Here is a 25,019-nt window from a genome sequence, read left to right as displayed (position 1 = left end):
ATAAACACACAGTGACTGAAAAAGAAACACTCAGTGCCTCATGGGAAACTCTGAGTAGCCTACGTCCATTGCAGCGTAACTAGGGAAGGATTCAGGGTCACCTGATCCAGGCCTATCTATATGCCTTATCAAAAAGGAAAGTTTTAAGCCTAATCTTAAAAGTAGAGATGGTGTCTGTCTCAAAATCCAGACTGGGAGCTGGTTCCACAGAAGACAGGCCTGAAAGCTGAAGGCTCTGCCTCCCATTCTACTTTTAAATACCATAGGAACCACAAGTAAGCTCACAGTCTTAGAGCAAAGTGCCCTAATGTGGTGATACAGTATTACGAGATAAGATGGGGCCTGATTATTCAAGACCTTGTATGTGAGGAGAGGCATTTTATATTTGATTCAAGATTTAACGGGGAGCCAATGAAGGGAAGCCAATACAGGAGAAATCTGCTCTCTCTTTCTAGTCCCTGTCAGTACTGTTGCTGCAGCATTTTGGATTAATTGAAGGCTTTCCAGGGAGTTTTTAGGACATCCTGATAATAACGAATTACAGTAGTCCAGCCTGGAAGTAATAACTGCATAAACTAGCTTTTCAGAATCACATTTTGAGACAGGTCGTTTCCAATTTTACAGATATTCCACAAATGGAAGAAAGCAGTCCTACATATTTGTTTAATATGAGCCTTGAAGGACATATTCTGGTCAAAACTGGTTCCCAAGATTCCTCACAGTGTTACTGGAGGCCAAAGTAATGCCATCCAGAGTCAGTATCTGGTTAGACAGCATGCTATTCAGCTTAGTTAAATCCTTCAAACAACTAGAAAAAAAAAGATTTTGTACTTCCTGATAAAACAAGGAACAGACAATGCTAAATACTGCCAAAACAAAAAACAAAAAACAGCCAGTGGAGATATCCAGAAGACAATGGAAAAAGATGTGAAAGTGACTCAGACCTTTGAGTGCATATAAATGGCAGATGCAAGTCTTTGACAGTCGCTTAGCCAATGACCGTGGAGCGTGTCCACCGTGTCGTCGTCATGTTTCGAAAAGCTAAAATGACAGCAACGAAAACTTTCAGCTTGAGGCTCCGCCCATCTTTTACACATTTTATTGTACATAAAAATTCACCTTCAACCTTTTAAGGATCCTCGGAGCAGCCTGTGCCATTTAATAAATAAACCACACAGGCACTGTCATGAAAGGGAGAATCCAAAATTATTTAATTTTAAGCCATAAAAAAAATCTTACCAACAAAGAACTGGGTAATTAAGTCCAAACTTTCAAAACACACAAATATTTTAAAAGCATATTTAAACAAGATTTTGGAACATGCATGCATCAAGTTACCAACATCCTTAAAGAGTAAGTAAAACCTACAAAAGTGGAACCTTTTCTGTCTATAAACCATCTCCAAAGACGATGTTCTTTGGTATAATCTATATAAAACAATGACAGGATAAACTAGCAGTATAAAGAAATTTCCCTCATCTACGTAACTAATGGAATAAAATACAGAACATTTTATTTTACAATATGAAAGCGAATTGCCGATACCTCAAACAAACGCGTACATACTTAATGTTCGGATTTTTCATTTTAAATAAACACCCCACACATCCCTGTGCTGTGCCCTCCAGGGGTACACAGAGAGTTTCATCTGAAGGACCAGCTGTCCTTGTGTCTGTGCAGCTCTGGGTCCAGCTCAGCAGCTTCCCACCCCCACCGGGTCAGAGACCCGAACACAGAAGCACTTCCTATTGCTTTCTTAAAATTCCAACATGCTCAACATACTTAGACCTAAACGCTGTACAAACAAAGTACAAAAGAACAACTCCCACTTACACCACAATTATGAAAAGAGAAAATTGGCACTTTGAATGTTCGTCCTGATGTAAACCACATGATACTTTCTGATTGTCGTTGCTGTATTTGTGCACAGAGGGCCATTTCGCCCTCTGGCATGCTCAGAGGTAGAAAGGCTGCAGATCACCAAGAAGTGAATAAAGATGGCTGACAGGTCCCCACTGCATGCCACTGCATAAAGGCCCAACTAACATGGAATTTGAGTGATGGTGATGTTATCTGCAACCAGAGTCTGTGCAGTACCCATCAAGGGTGGAGACATGGTATTGAGATCTAAGCACAGTGCTCTTAAACATCATGCAACGAAAGAAGAAAGGAGATGCTTTCCAGGCAGTCCAGAATTCACAGCAGCCTACGGACCCAAAAATGTTACATATGAAGGGTAAACATGTTTCCACCATGTTTTTCATAAAACAGTTTGAAACCTTAGATATTGTTCCATTTTCTGTTTTGTATATATGGGTTTAATTATTTGTAAAATCCCTTTCTCACCCACTAGGAAGGTCTTGGCACTTTGAGCCACTTTTTGGCGTTCATCATTTTGATTTAAGGCAACCCAGCAGTGGAGAAGTGCAAAGAAGTTATTTAGGAACACTTTCTTTTAGGAGAGTCCTCAGTCAACCAATCAGCATGGATTAGCAGAGTGCTAGCATTTTATAGGCAAAAACAACAAAAAACTAGAGGACATAACTGGCAGTTTACTTCAATCAGGCATATTATTAATGCTGCATTTGTGAAAACTAAAATAAAGCATGTTCTTCTTTGTATAGACGCAGGTGAAAATAATTATTTTACCCATTTAGCTCCCCTGGGTTTGCAGGAAGAGGAACTGTTCCCTCTAGACCTGCTCTGACGTAGCCCAGCAACCATCACCTCCATGGTGCAACTTTACTGCAGCAGAATCTGAACTGCCCTTCTTCAACACTGCTTTTGTCCTGTGCTTACCAGCTATAGCATTCGAATCACTCATTTAACACAAACTTAACTTCCTGAAAAAAATGCCAAAGTCCCTCTAGATGTGTTAGAAGATTCGTGCAGATTCCTGTGTACATTTTCTGAACAGTGGCCAACAGGTGCCTCAGAAACTAATTTAAAAAATCAAAACAAACGGAGCAAATGGAAAAATGAACACTCAAACATCACTGTGATGAGATACGCTTCAAAGAAACCATTTTGGTAGTCTTGTATGAAGTGCTGTGTGATAATGCTTAGCCAGCAGTGCTGAGGGTCCAGCAGAAAAAGGCATGCGCTCAATACCACATGTTCATCCCCTGGTTGTTACTTTGGTTGCACATTACATCAACCTGGCAACACTGATTTCAGGGACATCAGGTTTTCCATCTTTACATACAGACACGGGCTGAAGAGGCACAACGGACACGAGTTTTCCTCTTAGATCTCCAGTTGCTGAAGACGGTTTCCAGTTCATGCAGTCTGTGTGCCAGTTAGAATTCATTCATTCAACTGTTAGCACATTTAAATACGGTGTTCCAGTTTAAATGTGGCCGACAGCTCTGTGCACACCTGTATAAAGGCTGGTGCACGAGATGTAAAGCACCAAACCAGACATTTGACTCCTGCTTGTAAATAACCAGAAACAAAGCAAATTAATAAACCGCTGAATATGTAACTCGTAGATTGAGGCTGTTTTGAAATCAAATCCAGGTGAATATGTGAATACTGTGACTCAGGATTTGGTCAGGATTAACTTTGGAACTTTCAACCACCTGAACATACAGTGCCAGTTTTAGAAGTTTTAGAAACTAGTTGATTAAAGTGGAATCTTTGTGTGGACGTGCCAACCATGAGAAGCAACGAGCCAACATTCAAATGATTAGCTGTGGTAGTGTGAGACGTTGTGCACCAGTAGATCCTGTGAAAGGAGGGATAACACTGGTACTTCCAACCAAACGCAATCGCAGTAAGTGCAGGACTTGATTAGAGCAAGAGGCTGCGTATTCTGGAAGATATCTGGACACATCTGGAGTGCTGTGGTTGCCACGGTGAATGCCCCATCGTTTGACTGGGAAGCTTCTTTTCAGGTCATGTGACTGATTGTCAATCTGTAGTGTTTTCTCTGAGGATGAGGAAGACTTTCAGCTACATCTCTGAGATCAAGCATGGTAGAGTTTATAAATGTCCACTTTTACTTGTGCCTAAAACCTTCTTCCTCCTCCTATAATCTCTTTGCAAACTTTGGTTTAAAAAAGAAAGAAAAAAGAAAGAATACAAATGATTCAACTCAGCAGTCTTTGAACAGACTAACAGTGAACCCCTGCGCTAAAGGAGCAGGCTGTTTGTCTCCTGTCCCTTTTGTTTTTTTGTTGGCTTCAGCAGGACCATGAGGTACAGTTTAGTCTGGAGTTCGAATCCAAAGCCGCCTCTGCTGCTTAGTCTCCTGAGTCCTTGCTGTCAGAGTGAGGTGTGTACTTCAGCCGAAATGTCCCTGAGAAACACAGCAGAGTTGTTAAAGTGATGCCTTGGCGATGTCCCAATCTATGGCATCCCACAGGGTTCAAAATTATATAACTGACACATGACATTATGAAGGAAGCGGGTAAAATATGTAAATGAAGTCACAAATATTTTTTTAGACTCTTAAAAATTTTAAGTAGTGAATGAGGTAAATCTATTCAAACCAGATTTTAATTTTTAGTAACATCAAAATCTGCATTGAAATATTAAATTATACTGAAATAAAGAACTCCATCTCACTAAACAGCTCAAGTTTTACTTTTTGTATATTGCACGTCATCATTTCAGTTAATCCTGTTACACATTTGAATTAAATCTCGTAATACCTATAATTCATCTTACAAATTCAGTTTTAATTCCTGCATAATTGTTATACTTCTGTGCATTTGGACACAGTTTGCAAACTAAATCATGTGAAGAAAACCTGCCTAAGAAAAGAAAAACAACTGAAAACTGAAGTAAAGTTTGTTAGAAAAGAAACATTTTATATTTAAATACCAAATGAACAAATAGAATTATCAGTTATTATATTCTCAAATGTACTGTCCTTAAAGACAACTGCATTGACAAATCTATATCACACATTAAAATCTGGTATTTTTCACACTCAGTACTCACTGACTCACCTTGCTGTGTCGCATCCATGGGCGGCTGTTTGCAGTCCTCGGCTCTGTGTCCGTGTGCACCGCAGTTATAACATGACAGGTTCCCTGCTGTCCTTTTCTGCCCACCATTTCCCATGATGCCATGGGGATGGTAGAAGGCGAACCCCTGCTGCTGGTCATGTGACAGCGGGCTGTGGCGGTAGAGGGGCGGCGGTACCATCATTGGGTAGGAGAATGGTGCAGCGCCTGTGCCGGCGGTGCTGGACGACGCTATCAGGGGGCTGAGATGGAGCAGAGGACCCAGGGTGAAGAGTGAGGGGCCGGCCGAGAACGGCTGCAGGTAGCTGGCTGCGGCGTATCCAGGCAACGCCCCATAGGCGCCGCAGTTCCCTCGACAACCGCAAGAACTGCAAACACATACGGAAGGACTGTGACCAGAACTTTGATCCAATGAAGACGCAGAGGAGGGCGAAGGAGAGGGGCTGGAGGTATGCTGGGGTGGGTAGTAAGTGTTGCCCGGGACTGCAGCCACAGGAACTGTGCTTGCTGTTGCCATGGGAACATAGCTACCTCCACCACTGGAGCTGCCAGTCTGAGAGGCGGTTTTTGAGGAGGTGCAGGAGGAGGAAGCGGAGAAAGAGGCGAAGGAGGACGAGGACACAGGGGGGTAAGAGTAAAATCCAGATGGAGAAGGGGAGGAAGAGGATGAGAGGTGGAAGTGGACAGGGGGGTGGGAAACGTGGTGGTGGCTGTTGGAGGTGGAGGTCAGAGCGCAGCTGGTTTCTACCATCAGACTAACGCCACCTCCCGAAAGACCACGACAAACCACAGAGTCCTGGAGTCCAGACGAGCCATCCATGTTGACCCTGGGGAACAGGTTTTCCCGTCGTACCCCCACCCCGAGCCCTGAACTGAAGCTTGCACCGGCCGCAGGAAGGCTCGAGCCCAGCGGCTTAGTCCGGTCCTCTGTAGCCAGCGGAGGGGGCCTGGGCTTGCGAGGGGAGGTGAGGATGCGTGCTGGGTTTGAGACCGGGGAGAGCAGCGTCTGTGGGTAACTGCCCTGTGGGTGATAAGCAGATTGCGGGAGGCCAAAGGGGAGGTGGGATGAGCAGGAGGGAGGGAGAGGAGGAGTTGGATCGGTTTGGACGGGCAGAACCTGGGCTGTGGGGCGACTGGAGCCTGTCGAGTTCAGAATGAACATGCAGGACCGATCCTTCTCTGGACCACTTCCTGCTGTATCTGGAGCCAACACACCTGAAAGAGATTTGTGTTTATATAACATTTGCATATATATTTGGATATAAACGGTATGAAAAAAGCAAAAGTCTCTAGTTCTGTGTCATTGATCTAATCGATTTAACAAAATTCTATTCATAATTTTGTTGACCTGCTTGTCCTTAATGTAAATCTAGACTTTACGAACTGTTCTTCATAAATCGCGCTGACGCGGTTTGCATTACTTCTGCAGTCGTGAGAGAAAACGTACGTCTGTGAATGTCTCTGGTCCTGTCAAAGGTGGAGTCGCAACTGTGTGGGGTGCGAGGGGAGCAGGAAGAGCTGGAGTAGCCCGAGGACGAGCTGCTGTCTGTGGAGACAGGGTGGTGGTGCGGCACGGCGTCCACCTCCACTCGCAGTTCTCCTGCAAAACATTTGAATACAGTTCAGTTCTGAACTGTTTTAACCCTTCCTGGGTCCAGTGAAGTGAGTCTGCAGGCTGTTTCATAATCTATATCTAGTACATGTCTAATGGAACCTCATAGTTCTGGAGCAGGTTTATGAAACCGATTTGAATTTGAAACCAACTTTTCTTGAAGAGAGGAGCAGGTGGGCAACTTGTGATGACCATATTATTACATTCCCTCACTATGACATCATAAAGATGCAAAAGGGAAACATTTTAGGGCAATCTGAAGTGATTTGGCCATACTTGGATACAACCCTGCTCTCTTACCTGCACTGGAGGTGGGGTGAGCTGAGGGTCCCATGTGACTGGAAGGCGTCACCCTGGCGATGCCACTGCACGGCCGCTTCTCCATCTTCATCTCCCTGCTGGGAACATGCAAGCATTCGAGTCAGAAACACAGTCTTTATCAAGTGTAGCGAATTAAATACTTTTTTAAAGATAAGTATGTACTATACTGTGTTTATTAAAGGTCAATGAAACGTACGGTGGCTAACTAGACACCCAGGCTGTAGCAGTCTAACAAGACTCAGTTGAGGAAACCAGCAGCCATAAGCAGAGAGGTGGAGACCTAAAGCCGACTGACTTGTTGGCTCTGTGCCATCATAAGTGGACTAAGTGAAGTATTTTCTGAGATCCTTAAACCAAGGAAGCATGCAGCTTCCTTTGTTTACTTCTTTTAGATAGCTCTTTTTGACCAGAAATTCTTTCCATCATGTAAACTGTGTGTGAGTTTGACCTTTTTTAAAAAGTAATAGGACCAAAAATGTAATTTTGGTGTGGGAACATTTCCTTTCTGTGAGCATTAGGGACATCATAGCAACTTGAGCTACTTTTGTGCATCTTGTATCAGTATTTCAGCCACGAACAGTAGAGAGCAGCAACTTCCTGATAGCCCAACTAGCTGCTTCTTACACACAAGTTTCTGCTGTGGTTTAACTAAGCTTCACTGAAAGAAAATATAAAGGACTCCAGCTTAAATCCTGTTATCTATGCTCTATTCGACAAAAAAAAAAAGAAAAAAAGCTGGACATTTTTGTCTAGAAGCAGGTACACTTATTTTAGTCATACAGCTTCATCACTCCTATTTCTTAAGGACCATCTCACAAGCGCCCCCTGCTGTGCCCAGCTGAACTGCAGCCAATTTCTGTGCAACAAAAACAACTAGTGTCTTTTACCGAGCACTTGGGGGAGACACTACCCACTTAACTTGCTCCTCAGGTCTCAGCTGCACCTCTACAAACACAACTATCTCTTTGGAAAATCACCACAGGAACTTTTCCATTTTCTGAGTCTTGTTCAAGCACGTACACACGCAAATACACAAATCACCTGCCTAATGGAGACCTGTTGATTCTGGGAACGGAAACAGTCAAGAGAAAACAAGTTCACGCTCAGGTGTGCGTGTGTATCCGGGGTGCGCAGGTTCAGATGCTTGTGTACTTAAATCAGAGCCTGTGTTTCTGTGTTTCTGCACGGAAAACACATCTTATCTCTCCGGCCCACCCTCGGCTGGTTAACCATTGATGCTGTATGGACCCTTGGTGCAGGATGTTTACTGGGGAGAGCAGCAGCAGGTCAGTCTGTTTGCCAGTTGTTAAACAGGGTAAGGCATCAGCCAAACACAGCACTTGTTAAAGTCAAACAGGTGATTTTGGAAAACAACTGAACTGCAGCATCAAAACTATCAATGCCACAAGCACACAAGCCAACTTCAGTCTGTGTACTACTATTGGAGATGGTAGAGAGACAAGTTTGTGACAAGTCTGAGTGATTTCTCAAATATTTTCTGTTTTTTTTTTTTTTTTAAAGACAGAAAAACTTTTTGTTATCAGCCCTTACTCTGCAGACTTTTGGAGTTCTAGTTGGGTCTTCAGTTTCTTCTTTGCTCCTTGGGTTAGGTCGTACTTGTTCAGGTCTTCCTCTGTCAGAGCTAAAAACTGCAATTTATACAGAGGAACAAATTCAGAAGCTTTCAAAGAATCAAAATGTTGAACAAGAAATATGCTAATACGACGTTTTATACACACAACGTGATGTAATGTAAAGATGTACCCACCTCCTCCATGGTGAGCTGTTTGAAGACGGGGTAATACTTATGGAGGCGGAGCCTGCGGAGCCAGTCCAGTATGCCGTTCTGCTCTGGCGTATTGGGCTGAGACTGGGAGAGTGGTTGATTATGGGACTGGGAGCGGGACTGTGAATGTGAATGGGACGATGGCTGGGAATGGGACAGGTGCAGAGTCTGAGGCTGCGTACTGGGCTGGCTGCTGGTTTGTGCATGAAGGTGGTGCTGGGAGGGCTGCGGGTATAAATGAAGCTGACCGTGCTGGGGATGCGGTTGGGAGGAGCCGTCGCCCCCGCTTCCTGCAGAGCCACGTGCTGGCAGGGCTGGCACGGGGGGAGGGAGAGAGGAGAGCTGTGGGGAGTGCTGGGGAGGAGGAATGGAGGGTAGGAGAGCCGGAGTCGGAAGAGGAGGGGAGGAAAGGGAGGACAGGTGAGGAGTGGAGCGAGTCAAGACGGAGTTGTGGGTGCTGATGACGGGCTGGACGCTGGCCACTCTGTACACCACCCTGGGAGACAGCAAGAGCCAATGAGCAACGGGGGTACAAGGGCACTCCTAAGACTGAACATGTAAATGTGTTTTAATGCAGTGAGGTCAAAGAGGGGCAAAAATCGTACCTGTTACCTCCTTTGTACTGCATCATACAGCCAAGATCTGTGCAACACAATAAAAACCATCATCACCATCCGGCGATAGTCACACAACACAAGGCCAACAGTCTACAAAAACCTGAAATGTCAGTCAACTGGGCGAACATTTAAGTAGTAAATAAATAAGATTCATTTAATTTATCCCAAAATAGTTATATTCACTTGTTACAGCAGAAAAATATTAAGCATAAGATACTTATAACAAATATCTTAAATAAGAGCTAGCGGATATGCAGGTCAATAAAATAAAATAAAATAAAATTAGAGAACGATGAGAACAATCAGTATTATATGCACAAACAGCCATAATGATAAAGCTGAGTTAAAATGACTCACTGAATTCAGCAAAAAAAAAGCAAATATCACAATGATGAAGTATGTTTAAAGGAGTAAAGGTAAGACTTATAAACCTAAGAACATTATTTAAAAGCATGGGGGTGGTAGCATCATGCTATGGGGCTGTTTTGCCAGTGATACTGGGTAAAAGGGGATGGAATAATGAAGGACTTCCTCCAAATTCTCAACACCAAAACAACTGCAACTTGGGTATAAAGTGGGTGTTCGAATAGAACAGTAATCCCAAAGACTCATCGAGACTGGTTTCAGAATGGATAAAGCAGGCTAACATCAAGCTTCTCAAACCTAGGACTTAATTTGTGGACTTAAAGCCCAGGTCTAACGAAACCAACCATTTTTAAATTTGCTCTACCAATTCTACCAAGAAGATTATGCAAATGTCCAGCCAGAATTATACCAGAAGCTTGCTGATGACTACCAAAGGTCAAGGTGCAACTTGACAAAGGATATTTAAGCAAATACATGTGTATGTATATATTTAAGCCTGTATGCATACTTTTAATTCTGTGTGTAATAGAGAAAATCCAGAATAAATCCAAACTTCTGGAACTGTTTTTAAAAATGTATGCTGTACAATCATCCCACCATGGAAGCAGAACAGTTCAAAGGAATCATTAAAAGCCCCAAATTACCATAACATTCATGCCCATGACGAGTGCAGGTATACTTCTGATCGCAACTGAATGGACTAAATATATATGTAGGAACAATGTTACGAATGCAGTGAAAACATGTCCTTACAGCTAATTCCAACTGTTGCAGTCTATGCAGAATTCACTGATTGGTGTGTTTGTGGAGCAAAACCGGACACATTCATTTTAGCCTTGCTTCTCCTGTGAGTCTGATACCCACTCACAGAGGAACAAACACATGCACAAAGTACAACCACACATAGAAACACACTGCACTGGTGGCTATAAATACCCTCTGGGATGAAGTCACACTAATAGATCGAGCACACACACACAGCAACATGAGGTCACCACACTCTAGGCTTCCCAACACAAACATGCCATGCTGAATTCCCACACCGGACTAAAATAGACTGCGTCCGCTCCCTCCAACACCTCAGAGACACACACTGAAAATCCTGGCTGCAGTCTCACCTCCTCACTGCAACCAACCAGGGCTCAGACTTGCAGCCTTGTCCTTTCCATTACCTCTCATTCCTCTCTCATCCCCAAAAGCCCAAGACAGCCATAATATCTTTTATCTTGCCTTTCTTGCCTTTGAGCTTTCATCATCATCTATGAATAAGAACGTCTCCTCCTTTATATCTCTGTTGCTTGCTATAATTTTTTTGCAATGAAATAATGACTTACTGGAGCTGGAGGTGAACGGGCAGGATGGGGCTATAGGAGAGGTTGGTAGTGAGGATGCAAGTGGGGAGGAGAGGGGTGAGGAGGGACAGTTGGGTGAGAGAGGCCTGGTGGAGGTGAAGAACAGCTGGACACTGTGGTGCTGGAGGACATGGCAGGGCAGGGCTGTTAGACACCTGGGTGGGACAACAGAAAGAAAGGGAAATGAGGAAGTGGGAAGTAGATTAAAAACTAAAGGAATAGATGTTCTGCTGTCTGATTTTAAAAAACGCATATAGGAAGGAGCTTTAACATAAAATCTATATTTGAACAGACAGACCTAACATTTCTAATGTACATGAATCTCTGGTCCTTTTATAAGAAAAAGCCACAAGGTGCCTTCAAAGTAGTTTTGCCAGGAAAGAATGAGGAGACGAAGAACAAGCAGAGGACAAAACTTTATAACTTGATGGGGCTTCCAAGTGCAGGTGCAGCAATAGACTGAATTTTAAAAAAGCACTGAGCCATGTCAGGAGATTGTTTATGTTGTTGTAGACAATAAAAAGCCAGAATGCAAAACATTTGGATCTGTACAAGGATTTCAAGTCGATATGTTTAGGCGTTCACTTATCGTCTATTAACAATATGTTAACATCTTGAAGTGCTGTCAGTATTTTATGTGAATTGGGAAAACTATAGTTTACATAGCAATGCTTCACACAAGACTTGTTTAGGCTAGCATAGTGAGGGATTATACTGTAAGAGTACTTCTAATAACATTAAGGTTAATTTAACACGAGCAGCTTTGCTAACCAATGTAAGATACTGTGCAAAAGTCTTGAGCTACCCCTCATTTCTTTATATCTTGCTTCCAAGGAGCGGAGCTTTCTTGTAATTGTATTTTAAGTGGTCTTGGGCAATAGCTCTCCAGGCTTCTGAAGGTCTTTCAAACAGCTGGATTACACTAAAGTGTGAAATTTCTGAAGCTGATATAAATTATCACACTTTTCCTCACAGACTGTAAGCTGAGGCTACGTCTACACTAATCCAGATAAATTTGAAAACTGCGTTTTTGTCTAAAAACGCTCCACGTCCACACTATCGTTTTCGAACAGCTGTTCATCCACACTGACATGACTGAAAACGCTTACGTTCCAGTACTGCGCATGCCTGAAACGGAAGACGATTCGACCTGCCTCATTTCTGTCTGCCGTTTGTTTACTTTTCAGCTCTTTGAAATGTCGCTGCAAAATGTCGAGGAAAAGCACCACGTTTTTTAAATGGACTGACAATGAGGTGCAGTTTTTGCTGCCAGTAACACAAAAGCACAAAGTTGCAAAAGCAAGTGAGAATTAAAGAATTTTAAGAAAAGCTATCTGGAGCATGTGCAGACTGATATTTATCTTTAATAGGGCTGTCAAAGTTGAGAGCAAACAAAACATCTGCTGTATAGAACCCTCCGCTATCTTAGTTTAATTGGTCACATGACTGAATCATATGACTAAAATGCGTCATTGTTTCCGAAAGTCTCCGTTTATGCAGTCCAAATTGCGACGCGAAAACTGTGTTTTCAAATGTATTGCTTTGGAGAGCGTTTTCAAAAAGCTCAGTTCTCCTTGACCAAAAATGCCGTCTCACTGTGGACATAAGGCCAAAACAGAGAGAAAAAGATGCGTTTTCAAACGAAAATGGATTAGTGTGGACATGGCCTGAAACAAACAAAACACCACCTCAAAAGGATGGAGGTTTGGGGACTAACCTGGGGTCCAGTTCCATGGACTGAGACGGGAACTTCTCCACTCCATCAGGAAATGCTTGTGACAGCTAAGTGAGAAACATTTTTTTTATAAAAACAAAGTAAATTAAGCTCTTTGTGTCATTACACTTCTATGCTGATGATACCCAAGCTATACCTGACTGTTCAAACAGTTTAGACAGCTGATGATTTCTTAATTTATAATCACAGTTGGAAAAGGTCAAGCTTTAATGTAGACCTCAAAAACACAAAAACATTACAAAAAGATTTGTAATGATAAAACATATCTAGCTAGCATCGTGTAATTCTACATTGGTTTTCCAATAGAATTTGGTTAAAAATCTGCAGATTTCAAACAAAGCAGCTCTATCTCCTACTCACTTTGAGACACATATTAGTTTTACTCTGGAATAAAAAGTGCCTGAATGTAACTCGGGTTCATTTTCATTTGTGTGTTGAAATGTTGGTCCTGACCTGGGACATCAGCTCTGCTACCTCCTGCTGAGTTCTTACAACAGATACTACCAACCCGTCGGACCAGCTAACCTGGAGGAGGAAAGGAATGGGAAGAAGGCAGTGAAGGAGTAGGGGAATGAGGGGGGGGGAATTTTTAAAGAAAGTCTAAAAAAGTTAGGAGTCAAACAATACACGCCGGCATGTACTCATATTTATAAAGTACCCACCTCGAACCTACACTCGCTGGAGTCTTCAGGCTTGTGAGGAACTCCTTTCAGCACCACCCTTTCAATCACCGCTGAAAGAAGCACAGATCGTTTCGCAGATGATTAACCACATGTCACATATCTGAGACAGCTGCTTCAACACATCACTCACTCGGGGTTGATACTGTAGGTTTCAATGGCCTAGAGGAATTTAAACAGAGCTTACTCTCGCAACATGATGAATCAGAAAAGGACAGAATGACAAGCTAGAGGTGAAGCCGTTTCGAGTACTATGGTGTGACTTGGCCTGTTAACTATATTGTCTCAGCAGAAAAGTCAAAGGTCAAGGGTTGGGTTGGGGTGAATGTTGTAGCGAGAAGTTTAGCATAAGATTGCTGAAAAATCTCTGTGACTACTTTCTTTTTGAGCACTCTTTGTCTGAAGTTGTAAAAGAGATTATCCTTCTGCAACAATGTGCGTGTTAAATGCATAAAAACGAGGTAAAACGCTGAACAACATTATATAAGTGCTATCATCTCTTTATAGGCAGGTTTGTAGCTACTTTAGATTTTAGTCCAGTTTATGAAAGTTTAAAAAAGTGAAACTAATAATCAGAAAGTTAGTGGTGAAATGAGAAAGACTTTATCACAAGAATTTAAGGCATTATTAAATCAAAAACAGCAAATATTTCTTCTCTTTCTAAATGTGAAGAGTTTCATTTTTTTTTTTTATTCGTATAATTAGAAAATGAATATTTTTGGCTTTCGCTACGTTATGTGAAGAACAACTGAATCTACCAGTGTCTTAGCATCAAATCAAATATGTAACACAGATGCTGGCACTGTGGAATATCAGAGGCTTTATATAGAAAATGTTTTCATCACTATAGCACCGAAAAAACAATTTCCTATTAAAAGATACTAGGGAGTAACAACCCCATTATTTACAGAGAATTAAGTTGTTATCCCACAGTTGTAAAGAGAAACCTTCCATTGTAGATGTGAGCGTGCGGTCCAAAGCGTTGAGCTCGAGGTAACCACTTAAATTTTCTCCATTTAAGAAACCACACCCCTTGGCTAAGATGCCTCAGACAGAAAGAAGAATAAGACTGCAGGCCTGGATTTTCTGATGGCGAGTCCTACAAACTGTTAACTGGTTTTCGGTTTTGGTCCCATTTGTTTTGAGATTTTAGAATCTGGGGCTCTAATTTAACATCCAGTGAATACTCTAAGACCTTTGAGTGTTCATGCCTCAATCAGGGGATCAAATCCAAACTCCATTTTTCACTCCACACAAGCTAAACAAACTCCCAGTTAGAGGTGGACAATAAAGACTTTTAAAGTAAAACCACAAGAATGATGCTGGTTTTACTATAAACAAGATAAATGCTTACAAAAATACTGCAATTAAACAATCTTTTTGCCTCGCATCAGCATTGAAAACATCCATCCATCCATCCATCCATCCATTCTCTTCCCCTTATCAGGGTTGCAGGAGGGCTGAGCCTATCCCAGCAGTCATAAGAAGTCATAAGTACACCTTGAACAGGCTGCCAGTCTATCGCAAGGCTAACACATAGAGACAGATGACCATTCACACCTATGGGCGATTTAGAATCACCAGTTGATCTAAACCCACTAACTGCATGTCTTTTGACTGTGGGAGGAAGCCGGAGTACTCAGAGAGAACCTGTGGGGAGAACATGCAAACTCCTTACAGAAAGGTGGATTCGAGCTCAGGACCTTCTTGCTGTGAGGTAACAATGCTAACCACATGCTGTTTGCATTGAAAAACACTGACACAAAAAAGTAAAGCTGGCATCAGTAATAATACTAGTCATAGAGAGTATAAAAGATGGACGTCACTTCTGGTTCTGAAACGTAAACGTCTTTTTAAGGGTCACTAGAGGCTCAATCATCCACTCGTTTTGGGTCATACTACATAAAAAGTTAAGTGCATTTTGTTCATTCTGCAGTTACAGTGTCACAAAGAAAGCTCTGCATGTTTTTATTTGGTAGGTTTTTACACTGGATGCCCTTACTGACACAATCCCTAAAGGGATTTGTTTGCTCCACCTGGGAGTGAACCGGGGACCATTTGCATGTTAAATGTGAACGTGGAGCCACCAAATACCCCTTAATAAAAGTCCAATATTTCAAAAAAGTCCAATGGGGTCATTCCTGACCCCAATCAAATAATAAATATAACTCTACTCATTTTATCCATAAATTAGGTATAAACTATGAATACTTTCTTAAATTTTTCAATTTTCATATAATATAGTTTATTCAATTCAATTTATGAAGCGCAAAATCATAATAAGGTCTCGAGGTCCTTTATATTGTAATGTAAAGACCTCACAATAATACAGAGAAAACCCCAACAATCATACGACCCCCTTTGAGCAATCACTTGGCGACAGTGGGAAGGAAAAACTCCCTGTTTATAAGAGCTTCCCCCGCAAATGCTTTAATAATGAACTACTTGACAAATAAATAACAGATAACAGATTAATATAACCAGCTGACTCTCCGGTGAGTTTCTCATCGTGCAGAGGAACTGTAACTCCGTGCTGTTCGACTGCAGGTGGCGACAGTAGTCCTTGTTGTGCTTTGCAGGCTTGGTGAGCTCATGCAGCACCACACGAACCAGTTCTCCACCTGATTATACTCTGTTGTGGATACAGACAGCTGGAGATAAAACAGCCAAGCAGTTATTCCTGTTATACTTCTTTGAAGACCACTTGAAGCCCATCGCCTGGGGACTTGCTTCATTGTAATGTAAAGTCTCTGCAGACGAGTCTGTTTGGTCATGAAAAAAACTGGCAGGCATGTGGACATCTGCACAGACACTTGAACTCTCCATCTGATGATGAAATTTACATCTCTGGAGAGGAAGCTGTATAATATCTAGGACTATATCCAGTAGGAGAACACAACACTGAAATGGCCTCAGGCTAGCTGATTAGCAGTGACTAAACTATCCCAAAAAAAAGCATAAAGGGATAGTACGCTATGTGTCATTTTCTCATGTGAAAGTAAAATGTTAAATTACTGGTGAGCTCCTAGTAAACACACATTAGACGCACATATTTTAGCAGATACACCTGTGCTATCAATTTGAAACTCTGACGCTGCGTTGTTCACGATTTATCGCATTCACAAACTTGGGTGTCCACGCTGACCTCCCACTAGGAGGGTGACAACAATACCCCACCAACCTTTTACAGCTGAGGGGTAAAAAAAAGCTAATCTTGGTCGGCCTCTCCAAGTAAATTCAAATTGTGGCAAACTCTGTGATAATGCTTTGAATATTTGCATATGTGCACACATGTTGGGTTTTGGTCTTCTTTTGTTGTGGATACATGCCTCAGGCACAGTGGCAGGTTAGAGCTGCTCCACCGCTGTTAGATCAGAATTGGGTTGAAAAAGTTGAAACAGACATTGAGGTGTGTGTGTGTGTGTGTGTGTGTGTGTGTGTGTGTGTGTGTGTGTGTGCCTCTCTAGCTATCTTTGTGAGGACCGAAATCTGCATTTTACTATACTTGTGAGGACACACAACCCGGTCCTCACATTTTTGAAGGCATTTAAAGGCATTTTTGAGGCTCAAAATGGGGTTTTAGTGTCAGGGTTACAATTAGGTTATGGTTAGGTTTAGGGTAAGGGTTAGGGTTAGGCATTCATTTTTAATGGTTAGGGTTAGGGGCTAGGGAAACCATTATGTCAATGAGGGTCCTCACTAAGATAGCTGAACGGGGTTGTGTGTGCGCGCATGTTCCACGTGCCAGACCTTCAGGTATTGATTTAGGACAATTTGAAACTGCACCTACGTGCAGAGACAAGCAGCAAGGAAGGAGGAGACATGAGCAATATACAGAGAGATAAAGGACTCGCACATCTCTCATCACTCTGTCGGGAGTGTGTTGGCAAGCAGCTGTGGAAGGCTCGAAACACTGCCTGCCATTCAAACTAATCTGGGCTGCCACATACACACACATATGCACACACACACACACACACACACACACACACACACACACACACACACACACACACACACACACAGATGCAGCAGACACAAACTATGAAACCCAGCAGTGTCAACGTCCTGATGAAGTCTCATTTATCCACTGAGGAGACATAGCACAGATAAATATCCTTCATGTGGCCTCTCGGTCTTTATTACTTTATAGTTGCAGACTTCTTTTTTTTGTGCGAGCCAGAAAACATGCTGCAAACCAACACGTGGCTTAGTCTGTCTGGCTAGAAGTGGAAAAAATGCAGAGGGAAAATAACAGGGAAGGTTTCACTGTGTGTGGAAATATGCACACTTCTCTGCAAGTATATTGAACACACACAGTATGTGTATCCTCAGTGTGTGTGTGTGTGTGTGTGTGTGTGTGTGTGTGCGTGTACGTTCTGCTGGTGACAGCTATGTGGTGTGACCATGATGTAGTGAGATAGTTGAGTATTGTGTTACGGACAGAGGCGAGTACCCGCCCTGTAGAGATTCATCCCACCTTAAACTGTACTATACCAGCTGCTCATTGGGTGACAATGTGGCTTTAATAAGCCAAAGATGGTTACCTGAGAGGGAGAGTAAGGTCGTGGTGGCAGCTTTTTCATGATGTCTGTTCAATAAGTAGCAAGTTAACAGTTTTAATCTGTGAGGAGGTTACTGATTAGACCTCCTACATGACTGTGTGGGCATACACAAACTGGCATTCTTTCCACTGTCCTTTTAGACTACAGCTAAATTTTAATGGCTGGATTAATGTTTCTCATCCAAAAGCCAGATTTGCTACTTACTTACCCTACTACACCAAAAAACCCAAAACTGTACGACAGCTCTTTGCTCCCCCAGCTTCCTGTGATCCTTCCTGTGAAACACTTTCCGGATTATTTTATGGTCTCAGTCGGTATTTTAAGGTCTTATTCAAGACAACGTGACATAAATATTTTAATTTACAGTCCCCACTAGAGGGAGAAAGCACCATAAAGCAGGGCATGCCCAACGTGACTGACAAGCTGCTAACCTGTGAGCGTGCACGGTCTCTTACACCTAATCATATCTGCTTTGCTCTCCTCATAGCTGCTTAAAACAGTTAACATATGCAGTCTGTACAGCATAAAACCAGTCAGCAAAAAACAGAAAATAGTGAAATTATTTCTACAGCAGCTTCTTGCAGTGTTTCCAAACAGCTGGATGTGATGTGGAGTTCATGGAGCATCATTATAATCATTTCCTCACAGCAAGAAGTGTGTTGTATCTTTATAAACATATTTGTGGAAGAGGATGTGCAAGAAGGATATATCGCTGGGTTTTACCACAATATAAATGTTATTTTTTTCTACCCGTTTGGTAATAGTACCCTGACAGCACCCCCCCCACCCGAGCCTGAAACCAGGTGCATCTGCACTGTGGCTTACACACACCTGAGCCTTAGGGCAGCATTCTTTCAGTAGAGTCGAGGTGTTCTGATGTGCCAGCATGTCACGTCTTGTTTTGCTGGGTCTAACTGGGTGTATAGTAGTATAGTATGACACATACGCTTCCGATGCACAGACAGATGTTGGGGGGGGTGGGGGGTGGGGGGCAATATATTCATACATATTCTTAAATCCATGCAGTGGGTCAGAAATGGGACAATTTAGAAATGTAAAACACAACTTTTTATTAATGCCGGCTCACCTTTTCCAGCATTCCCCTGCTGGCTCTTAGTTGCCGCATCTTGACTTTGCCCAGCAGGTGGAGAAGAAGGCAGATGAGGGGGCGGTAGAGGAGGTGGTGGAGGAGGGGAGGAGGAGGTGGTGGTGGTGGAGGACGGAGTTCTTGGTGGGGAGAAGTCAGGTCCTGGCTGACTGTTTGGTCTCCTTGTCCCAAAGCAGCTCCTAACACTGTGCCGGTCTCTCTGGTCTGGCTCTGGAGGGGCAGGGGTGAGAGGTCACGACCACAGAGCGAAGATCAGAGGGAAGCAGTTACAGTTCGGGTAAATATTTACTCCTCAGCTTTAGCCAGGGTTTGTAACCACACTGAAGCACGACAATAATTTACTACCAAAGAAAGTACATGACTCACAGTCAAATGACTCTTCAGCCCACACATTTTCAGTCTTATTTAATGACGCTCGTAGCTTTTTTTCTTTATATTTCCTTTCAGATGATACACAGCGAAATAAAACAGAGTTCAACTGACAAATTAGAAGTTTGAAAAAGCAAACAGTGAATCAGCTTCCTCACAACTTCCCCTCCCTCGAGCTGTCGCCTTCACAGGCTCACAAAACACACAACGTTCGACGAGCATCGAGATGAATGCAACGCTTAAAACTCTGTGCTGTCACCGCGCGAACCAACTCTGAGCGATGCTCTCTCTCCAGCGGCTGGCACGGTGCTAAAACCAAGTGAGGAGAAAGATCTGGCAGCGCCAAGCAAACCAATATTTAACAAGGCCAGTCGAATGAGAGGGAGCTCTTATTTATAGCAATGCCCTCGAGGGGCAGTAGTAGGGAGGAAGAGCTGACATCCAAACATCTACTTAAACTGGAGCTGCTGGCTGAGCTGCTGCTGCGACTGAAATTGGAATTTTGCTCTGGAGGATATGACGAGACGCCCAAACAAAGCTTTCTAAGCTACTTCGCAACATGCAAACTGTTGCATGTTGGTCACATATGGATTATTAAGTTATTATGAAAACAGTTTTTCAGGTAGAAGTCATTTCAGTTATGTTTAGTTACTTTTATGTCCTCAATGCCTCAGAACAAAGTCCACAACGAAAGCCAAGACTGTCAACTAAGTTAAGACTCTTTAAAGCCACTCTAATCAACAACGATAAATACTTCATGAACAACAGATGAAGTGATTGTGTCTGACATCAAAGGGCTTGTCTTAAGTGGGAAAGCCTAAGAGACTTAATACCCAACTCTAAGGTATTCTGAAGTAGTTTACAGGGATGACAGGAAGCCATTTTCAGCAAAGAATCTGCCAACAAATAGCAGGGAGGACAAAGAAGTTTAAAGAGTGTAACATTTGTCTCTGGAGCTGCTTCAGATATATTAAGACTGTATATAAATAATGGCCGATGCCACTTGTTTGTGTACTACAAGCCTTGAGTTTAGTCTGTGCCCATCACCATATTTGCTTTTCAAGTCTAAGGTGACAATATCTGGAGAGACCATAGACTTGGAGGGTTATTAGCTAATGGTAGCATTGGCTAGCTACCTTTGCTATCAAGGGGGAGGGGGTGCTATTTTAGGCTACTGAAGAAAAAGAAAAACGGGCTTAAAACACAATAGTTACTAGCAAAACTTAGCAGACAAAGTTTGAACAGTGTGTCTTAGCATAACCAAAGCTGAACAAGATGAAACCTGTGCGACGCTAATTACGAGCAGCTTTAAGGCTCCCTCACAGGGAACTGAGGCTAAATTATGAGTGTTTATGAGAACAGCAGTTTTAGCATTTCCATGTTGGTCATTTTCTTCAACACAAGTCGCTGCACTTGGTTAACACCAACGCAACCCCCATAAACAGAATAAATATTAGACATGCCTTTTTCACATGGCCTTTGATGTTCATGCTAATGTCATCTGCTGGACTTGAAAACAGGTGAATTTCAGCAAAAAAGCTAGCCGTAAAAATGTTATAAAGTGATAACAAATTAATGATGCGTTTACAGCTTAGCTTTGGAGGTTGCCTATAAATGGAAAAGGACAGGTTTATGGAAAAAGAGAGGAAAAACATTTCTATGATTACAACAGATCCTCACCAAGTCTGCTGTTTATAAGGTGACGTTAACGCATGCTTTGGTGAAAGCAGAACTTTAACATGCGCCATTCCTGCGCCACAAACTGTCAGCCTCGAACACAAACAACACAGTTTGTGAATCCTCGCGGTTATGAAATATTACCCCAACCCAAAACCAGCTCTGCAGTCTGTCAGGATAATGCACTGTTTACGTGTTTAGTTGGAGAACTACGTTATTCTTTTGTGTACACAAAGCAGGGAACTCACAGCTGCCGAAGATAACTGAGTCACAGAAGTTCAATCACCAGATGTGAGGCTGTTGTTAAGTCGTTCTTGCCAGTAAAATAAGTTATTGTGTAATAACAAACCAGTTAACACCCTCACATTCGCCTTTATTTTAAGGTCCTGCACTTAAGGCCAAGGAGGAGTATTTTCAAGTCTGAATTGACGGGATGATCAAACACCCATGGGACTTTTCACTTAACCAATTTAATTCAATAAAAATGCCCTGAGAACCATCCAAATTCATTTAATGGGATAACACTGTAGCCCTTATTAAGGTCAAGTCCTATTTGGTAAATAATGTTACAAATACAGGGGTTTTTTTTCTTAAGTATGACCAGGAAATGTATTAATGCACTAAAAGGATAAGTACTCAAAAGAAAAATGGCCCCAGTGATCGTTCTATACTTTCATAGAGCGTTTACCTAGTTTACTACAGGCTGCAGCTAATGCTAATGGCTAATGGACTGATTCAGAGAAACATTGGTATAGAATTAAATAAAAAACTTCCCTGTGAAATGTCATATTGAGGTTTTGCAGACACAAACCATGGTCACTAGCATATTGCTGCAGTTGCATTTTGATTAGGAGTGACAGATGTGTCCACAAACACCGTCCAGCTACTCTGCAAGCTGCAGTGAAACTGGATATGAAGACGTTTCGCCTTCAAATTAAAAGCTGTCCCTTATGAAACATGTTGGCTGCAGATTTATTATTGCACGACTAGTAGTCAGCGAATATTTGCAGACAAACATGATAAACTACAGGCAACCAGTAATCACTGTTCAGGCCTCTGAGTTCCCAAAACTAGAGTTGGATCTGCATGATGTCGGTTCGATGGGCTATCCATAACATGGTCATCTCGGGCCCTACCCACATCCTGTTCAAACTAATCAGAGGGAGGGTGTGTTCTGGTTTCACACGGAGGATGAACTGAGGTTCCAGTATGAGGTAAATAAGGATTACTTTGAACTGTGAATCATGCAAAGCTACCCTGATAGAATCCCAGAATAAAAATGTGAAACTGGAAATTAGCATGAGAAGTTCATTTTAAGTACAGTAATGTGAAAAAAAAACAGTGGGAAGCATCAGCTCTTTAACTGCTGTTATGTCGCCCGGTTCCTCAGAAATTCCCCTTATAATGCTGAGTCATAAAATGAAACACAAAAAGATTAGTGTTAAGAGACTTCAGCTGATATGCTCTGATGATTCTTCAAAGGGAAAAGCCAAAACGTACTATAGCCTAAAATCAAACAGGCGGTAGATCTGAAAACAATTAAGTGTGCTACTGCCACATCCGCATGCTACTCAGCCAACTTCTGCTCCATCTGCAGACTGCAAGTGAGGGGACGGAAACTCAGACTGGAGGTACAAGAAGCAAAAGCAGCACTCACGAGAACAACAAGAATCAGCAAGATTATGAGGGAGGGAAACAGAAAAACAAGGAGTGTGGAAAGAGACCTTCCAGATAATTCAAAAAAGCTGCAAGTAGCACAAAAAAAACCTCCTGAAAACTGTAAAACTCAGACTGGGAGCTGACAGCAGGCCCTCCTCCCCCCGCATTCATAAACCAGCTCGACTCTGTTGTTAATTCTGACACTAGCTTTGTTTTTATAGACGTATAAAGCTCTCATATAATGAGGCAATTATTCAGGTCTGTACAGGACCACCAGATGTGGGCAACATACTGCATTTGCTGTTTATACCAATGAGCAATTGCTGGATCCTGCTGGAGAAAATCAAATTCCCGACCACTGCCCCCTCCCCGGAGTTGCTCAGAATCCAGCTGCTTTGTGTTAAAACGAGATCATGAAAGTTGGCTTTAAATCCTGGAGGAGGAAAATACTGGAGTGGCACTAAGGTCTGTCCTATGTGTAGTTGAGGAAAGCAGAAATGCTGTTAATCTCACTAATAACAGTTTTTCTGTGCATTCTGTGAATTTCCCAACAAACATTCATTTAATTTCAATCTTGTTTTTAAAGCCTCATTCATTTTTGGCCACTTGGGGGCAGTAGACCAAGTTGTAAACAAAAGAGTGACAAGTTAGTTACCTGATGATTGCAAACAATCCGGCATAGCAAAACATTATTTAGAGTCATGTCATGTTAGCTTAATTCTCTGTAGATAATAAGTGCTGCACTTTGGACCCTTTCACACCTAACTCACTTAGTGTGGAATTCTTTGGCAAGAACTGAAAATTATAGGTGTGAAACTTACCACAGACCATCAGGCACCAAACAGCCAAACCTGAGACTGACAAAGAGCTGGATCAAACTGAACCAGGGTTTAGTTTGTTTCCAGTGTCAAAACACTCTTGGATGGTGTGGAATTTTGGACCAATGACAGGAAGAAGAAAAAGGGGCTGTCATCAGCACTAAAAGAAAAGAAATGAGCCATGGCAGCAGAGGTAGGTCATGTAAAGTTCTTCAGTGTGCTCACATAAGCTCTTTGAACCAAAACTACAAGGATGAAATCTATGCAGTGTAACAATAAATAAATAAATAATCATGGTTTGGACTTTCAGGTTCACCAGCTAGTGGTTAATTATCTATTCGAAGTTTGATGTCGAGCACACCAAAGAACTGTAGCATGCATTGGTTTAAAATATCTTTTTTATTTCAAATAATTCTGCCTCTGGAAGTAAAGTTGATGAGAGCTAAAAGAATCAGTGAAAACAATTTGTGTTTTGGAACACACAATCAAAACAATGTGCAAAAAGGTTATAAAACACTTGAGTTGAGCTGCACGGACGGGTAATATTTCTCTGCAGTTTTTGACCCTTTTCACATTCAAGTCAATGAAATTGCTGTGTGTAAACAGGGATTTAACAGTGGACGTTCTTCTAGAGACTGCTACATATGTTCTACTCAGAATGAGAAATTCTCAGTTTGGTGCATCAGTTACAGCCAGAAGTATCGCATGAAACCATTCTCTCCTCCTGGGACAAAGGTGGTACAAAGTGGTCCGTGATATTGGACGTACAACCTACTAGCTGCTAGGATAAAATGTGGTTTCCCCAATTGATTGGCAACTAGTTGCTGAGGGTTGCCGACTGTCACCAAGTGAAATTGGTTGGAATAAAGGTGCTGCACCAAAAGCTTCCTTGTGCTTGCTTTGGTTGCTAGCAGACCGCCACGATTTGCCTGCAGTTTGAATGGATTACACCCACTAGCACTAGCTAGTTTGCTAGCAGAGCAGTAGTAATTGAAAACTTGTGATGTAAACTGAAAACGGGACGCCTTCAAAAGGCACAACTTTTACTTTACAGGCGAACAATCTCCATCTTTATATGTGTCGCACATTTCGGTTTCACCACAATTTAGAGAGTAGTTTGTAAGTGTCTGCATCTTCCGTGCAGTCTGCAGAAAAACGCACATTTTTCAATAGCAACCAGCGGTTGCCAGCCGGTCTCTAGCCCTTTGTTACTGGCCCTTAACCACTTGAACCCTACATTATGGTGCACATAAATGGTCGACAAGTTAACGTCACATGGCTAATGGTCATGTGACAACAAAAGCCCCAAGACCATGCTGGCAGGCTTCGCTTCAAAAGCTCAGCAGACACAGTGCAGTTTTTATTAAATCTGTGCACAGCA

The 25,019-nt window shown here is 42.3% G+C and overlaps 1 protein-coding gene across 2 annotated transcripts; it reads right to left on the bottom strand.

Annotated features, from left to right (window-relative positions):
• Positions 1 to 1,189: 1,189 nt before the first annotated feature.
• On the bottom strand, positions 1,190 to 23,680 carry zcchc14 (zinc finger, CCHC domain containing 14). Of its 2 annotated transcripts, XM_019360783.2 has the most exons (13): positions 23,642 to 23,680; positions 19,095 to 19,325; positions 13,425 to 13,495; positions 13,216 to 13,287; positions 12,745 to 12,809; positions 11,010 to 11,182; positions 9,298 to 9,334; positions 8,675 to 9,188; positions 8,458 to 8,555; positions 6,886 to 6,983; positions 6,421 to 6,573; positions 4,956 to 6,188; positions 1,190 to 4,300 (listed from the first exon to the last, which is right to left on the bottom strand). In XM_019360783.2, the coding sequence occupies exons 1-13, from the start codon at positions 23,649 to 23,651 to the stop codon at positions 4,245 to 4,247; spliced, it is 2,811 nt and encodes a 936-aa protein (XP_019216328.1). In that variant the 5' UTR covers positions 23,652 to 23,680; the 3' UTR covers positions 1,190 to 4,244. The 2 variants fall into 2 exon arrangements, with proteins under 2 accessions (XP_019216328.1, XP_019216329.1); XM_019360784.2 differs by lacking the exon at positions 6,421 to 6,573.
• Positions 23,681 to 25,019: the final 1,339 nt, after the last annotated feature.

The sequence above is a fragment of the Oreochromis niloticus genome, linkage group LG7 (assembly GCF_001858045.2).
Source record: "Oreochromis niloticus isolate F11D_XX linkage group LG7, O_niloticus_UMD_NMBU, whole genome shotgun sequence".
Taxonomy (NCBI): Eukaryota; Metazoa; Chordata; class Actinopteri; order Cichliformes; family Cichlidae; genus Oreochromis; species Oreochromis niloticus.
This window is presented reverse-complemented; position numbering and strand designations above follow the sequence as displayed.

Excerpts from the sequence above, each read along its gene's own strand:
- zcchc14 (XM_019360783.2), bottom strand. Across the intron at positions 12,810-13,215 it reads TAGCAGAGCTGATGTCCCAG|CTGTCACAAGCATTTCCTGA; the intron begins GTCAGGACCAAC and ends TTTCTCACTTAG. Across the intron at positions 4,301-4,955 it reads CATGGATGCGACACAGCAAG|GGACATTTCGGCTGAAGTAC; the intron begins GTGAGTCAGTGA and ends TGTGTTTCTCAG.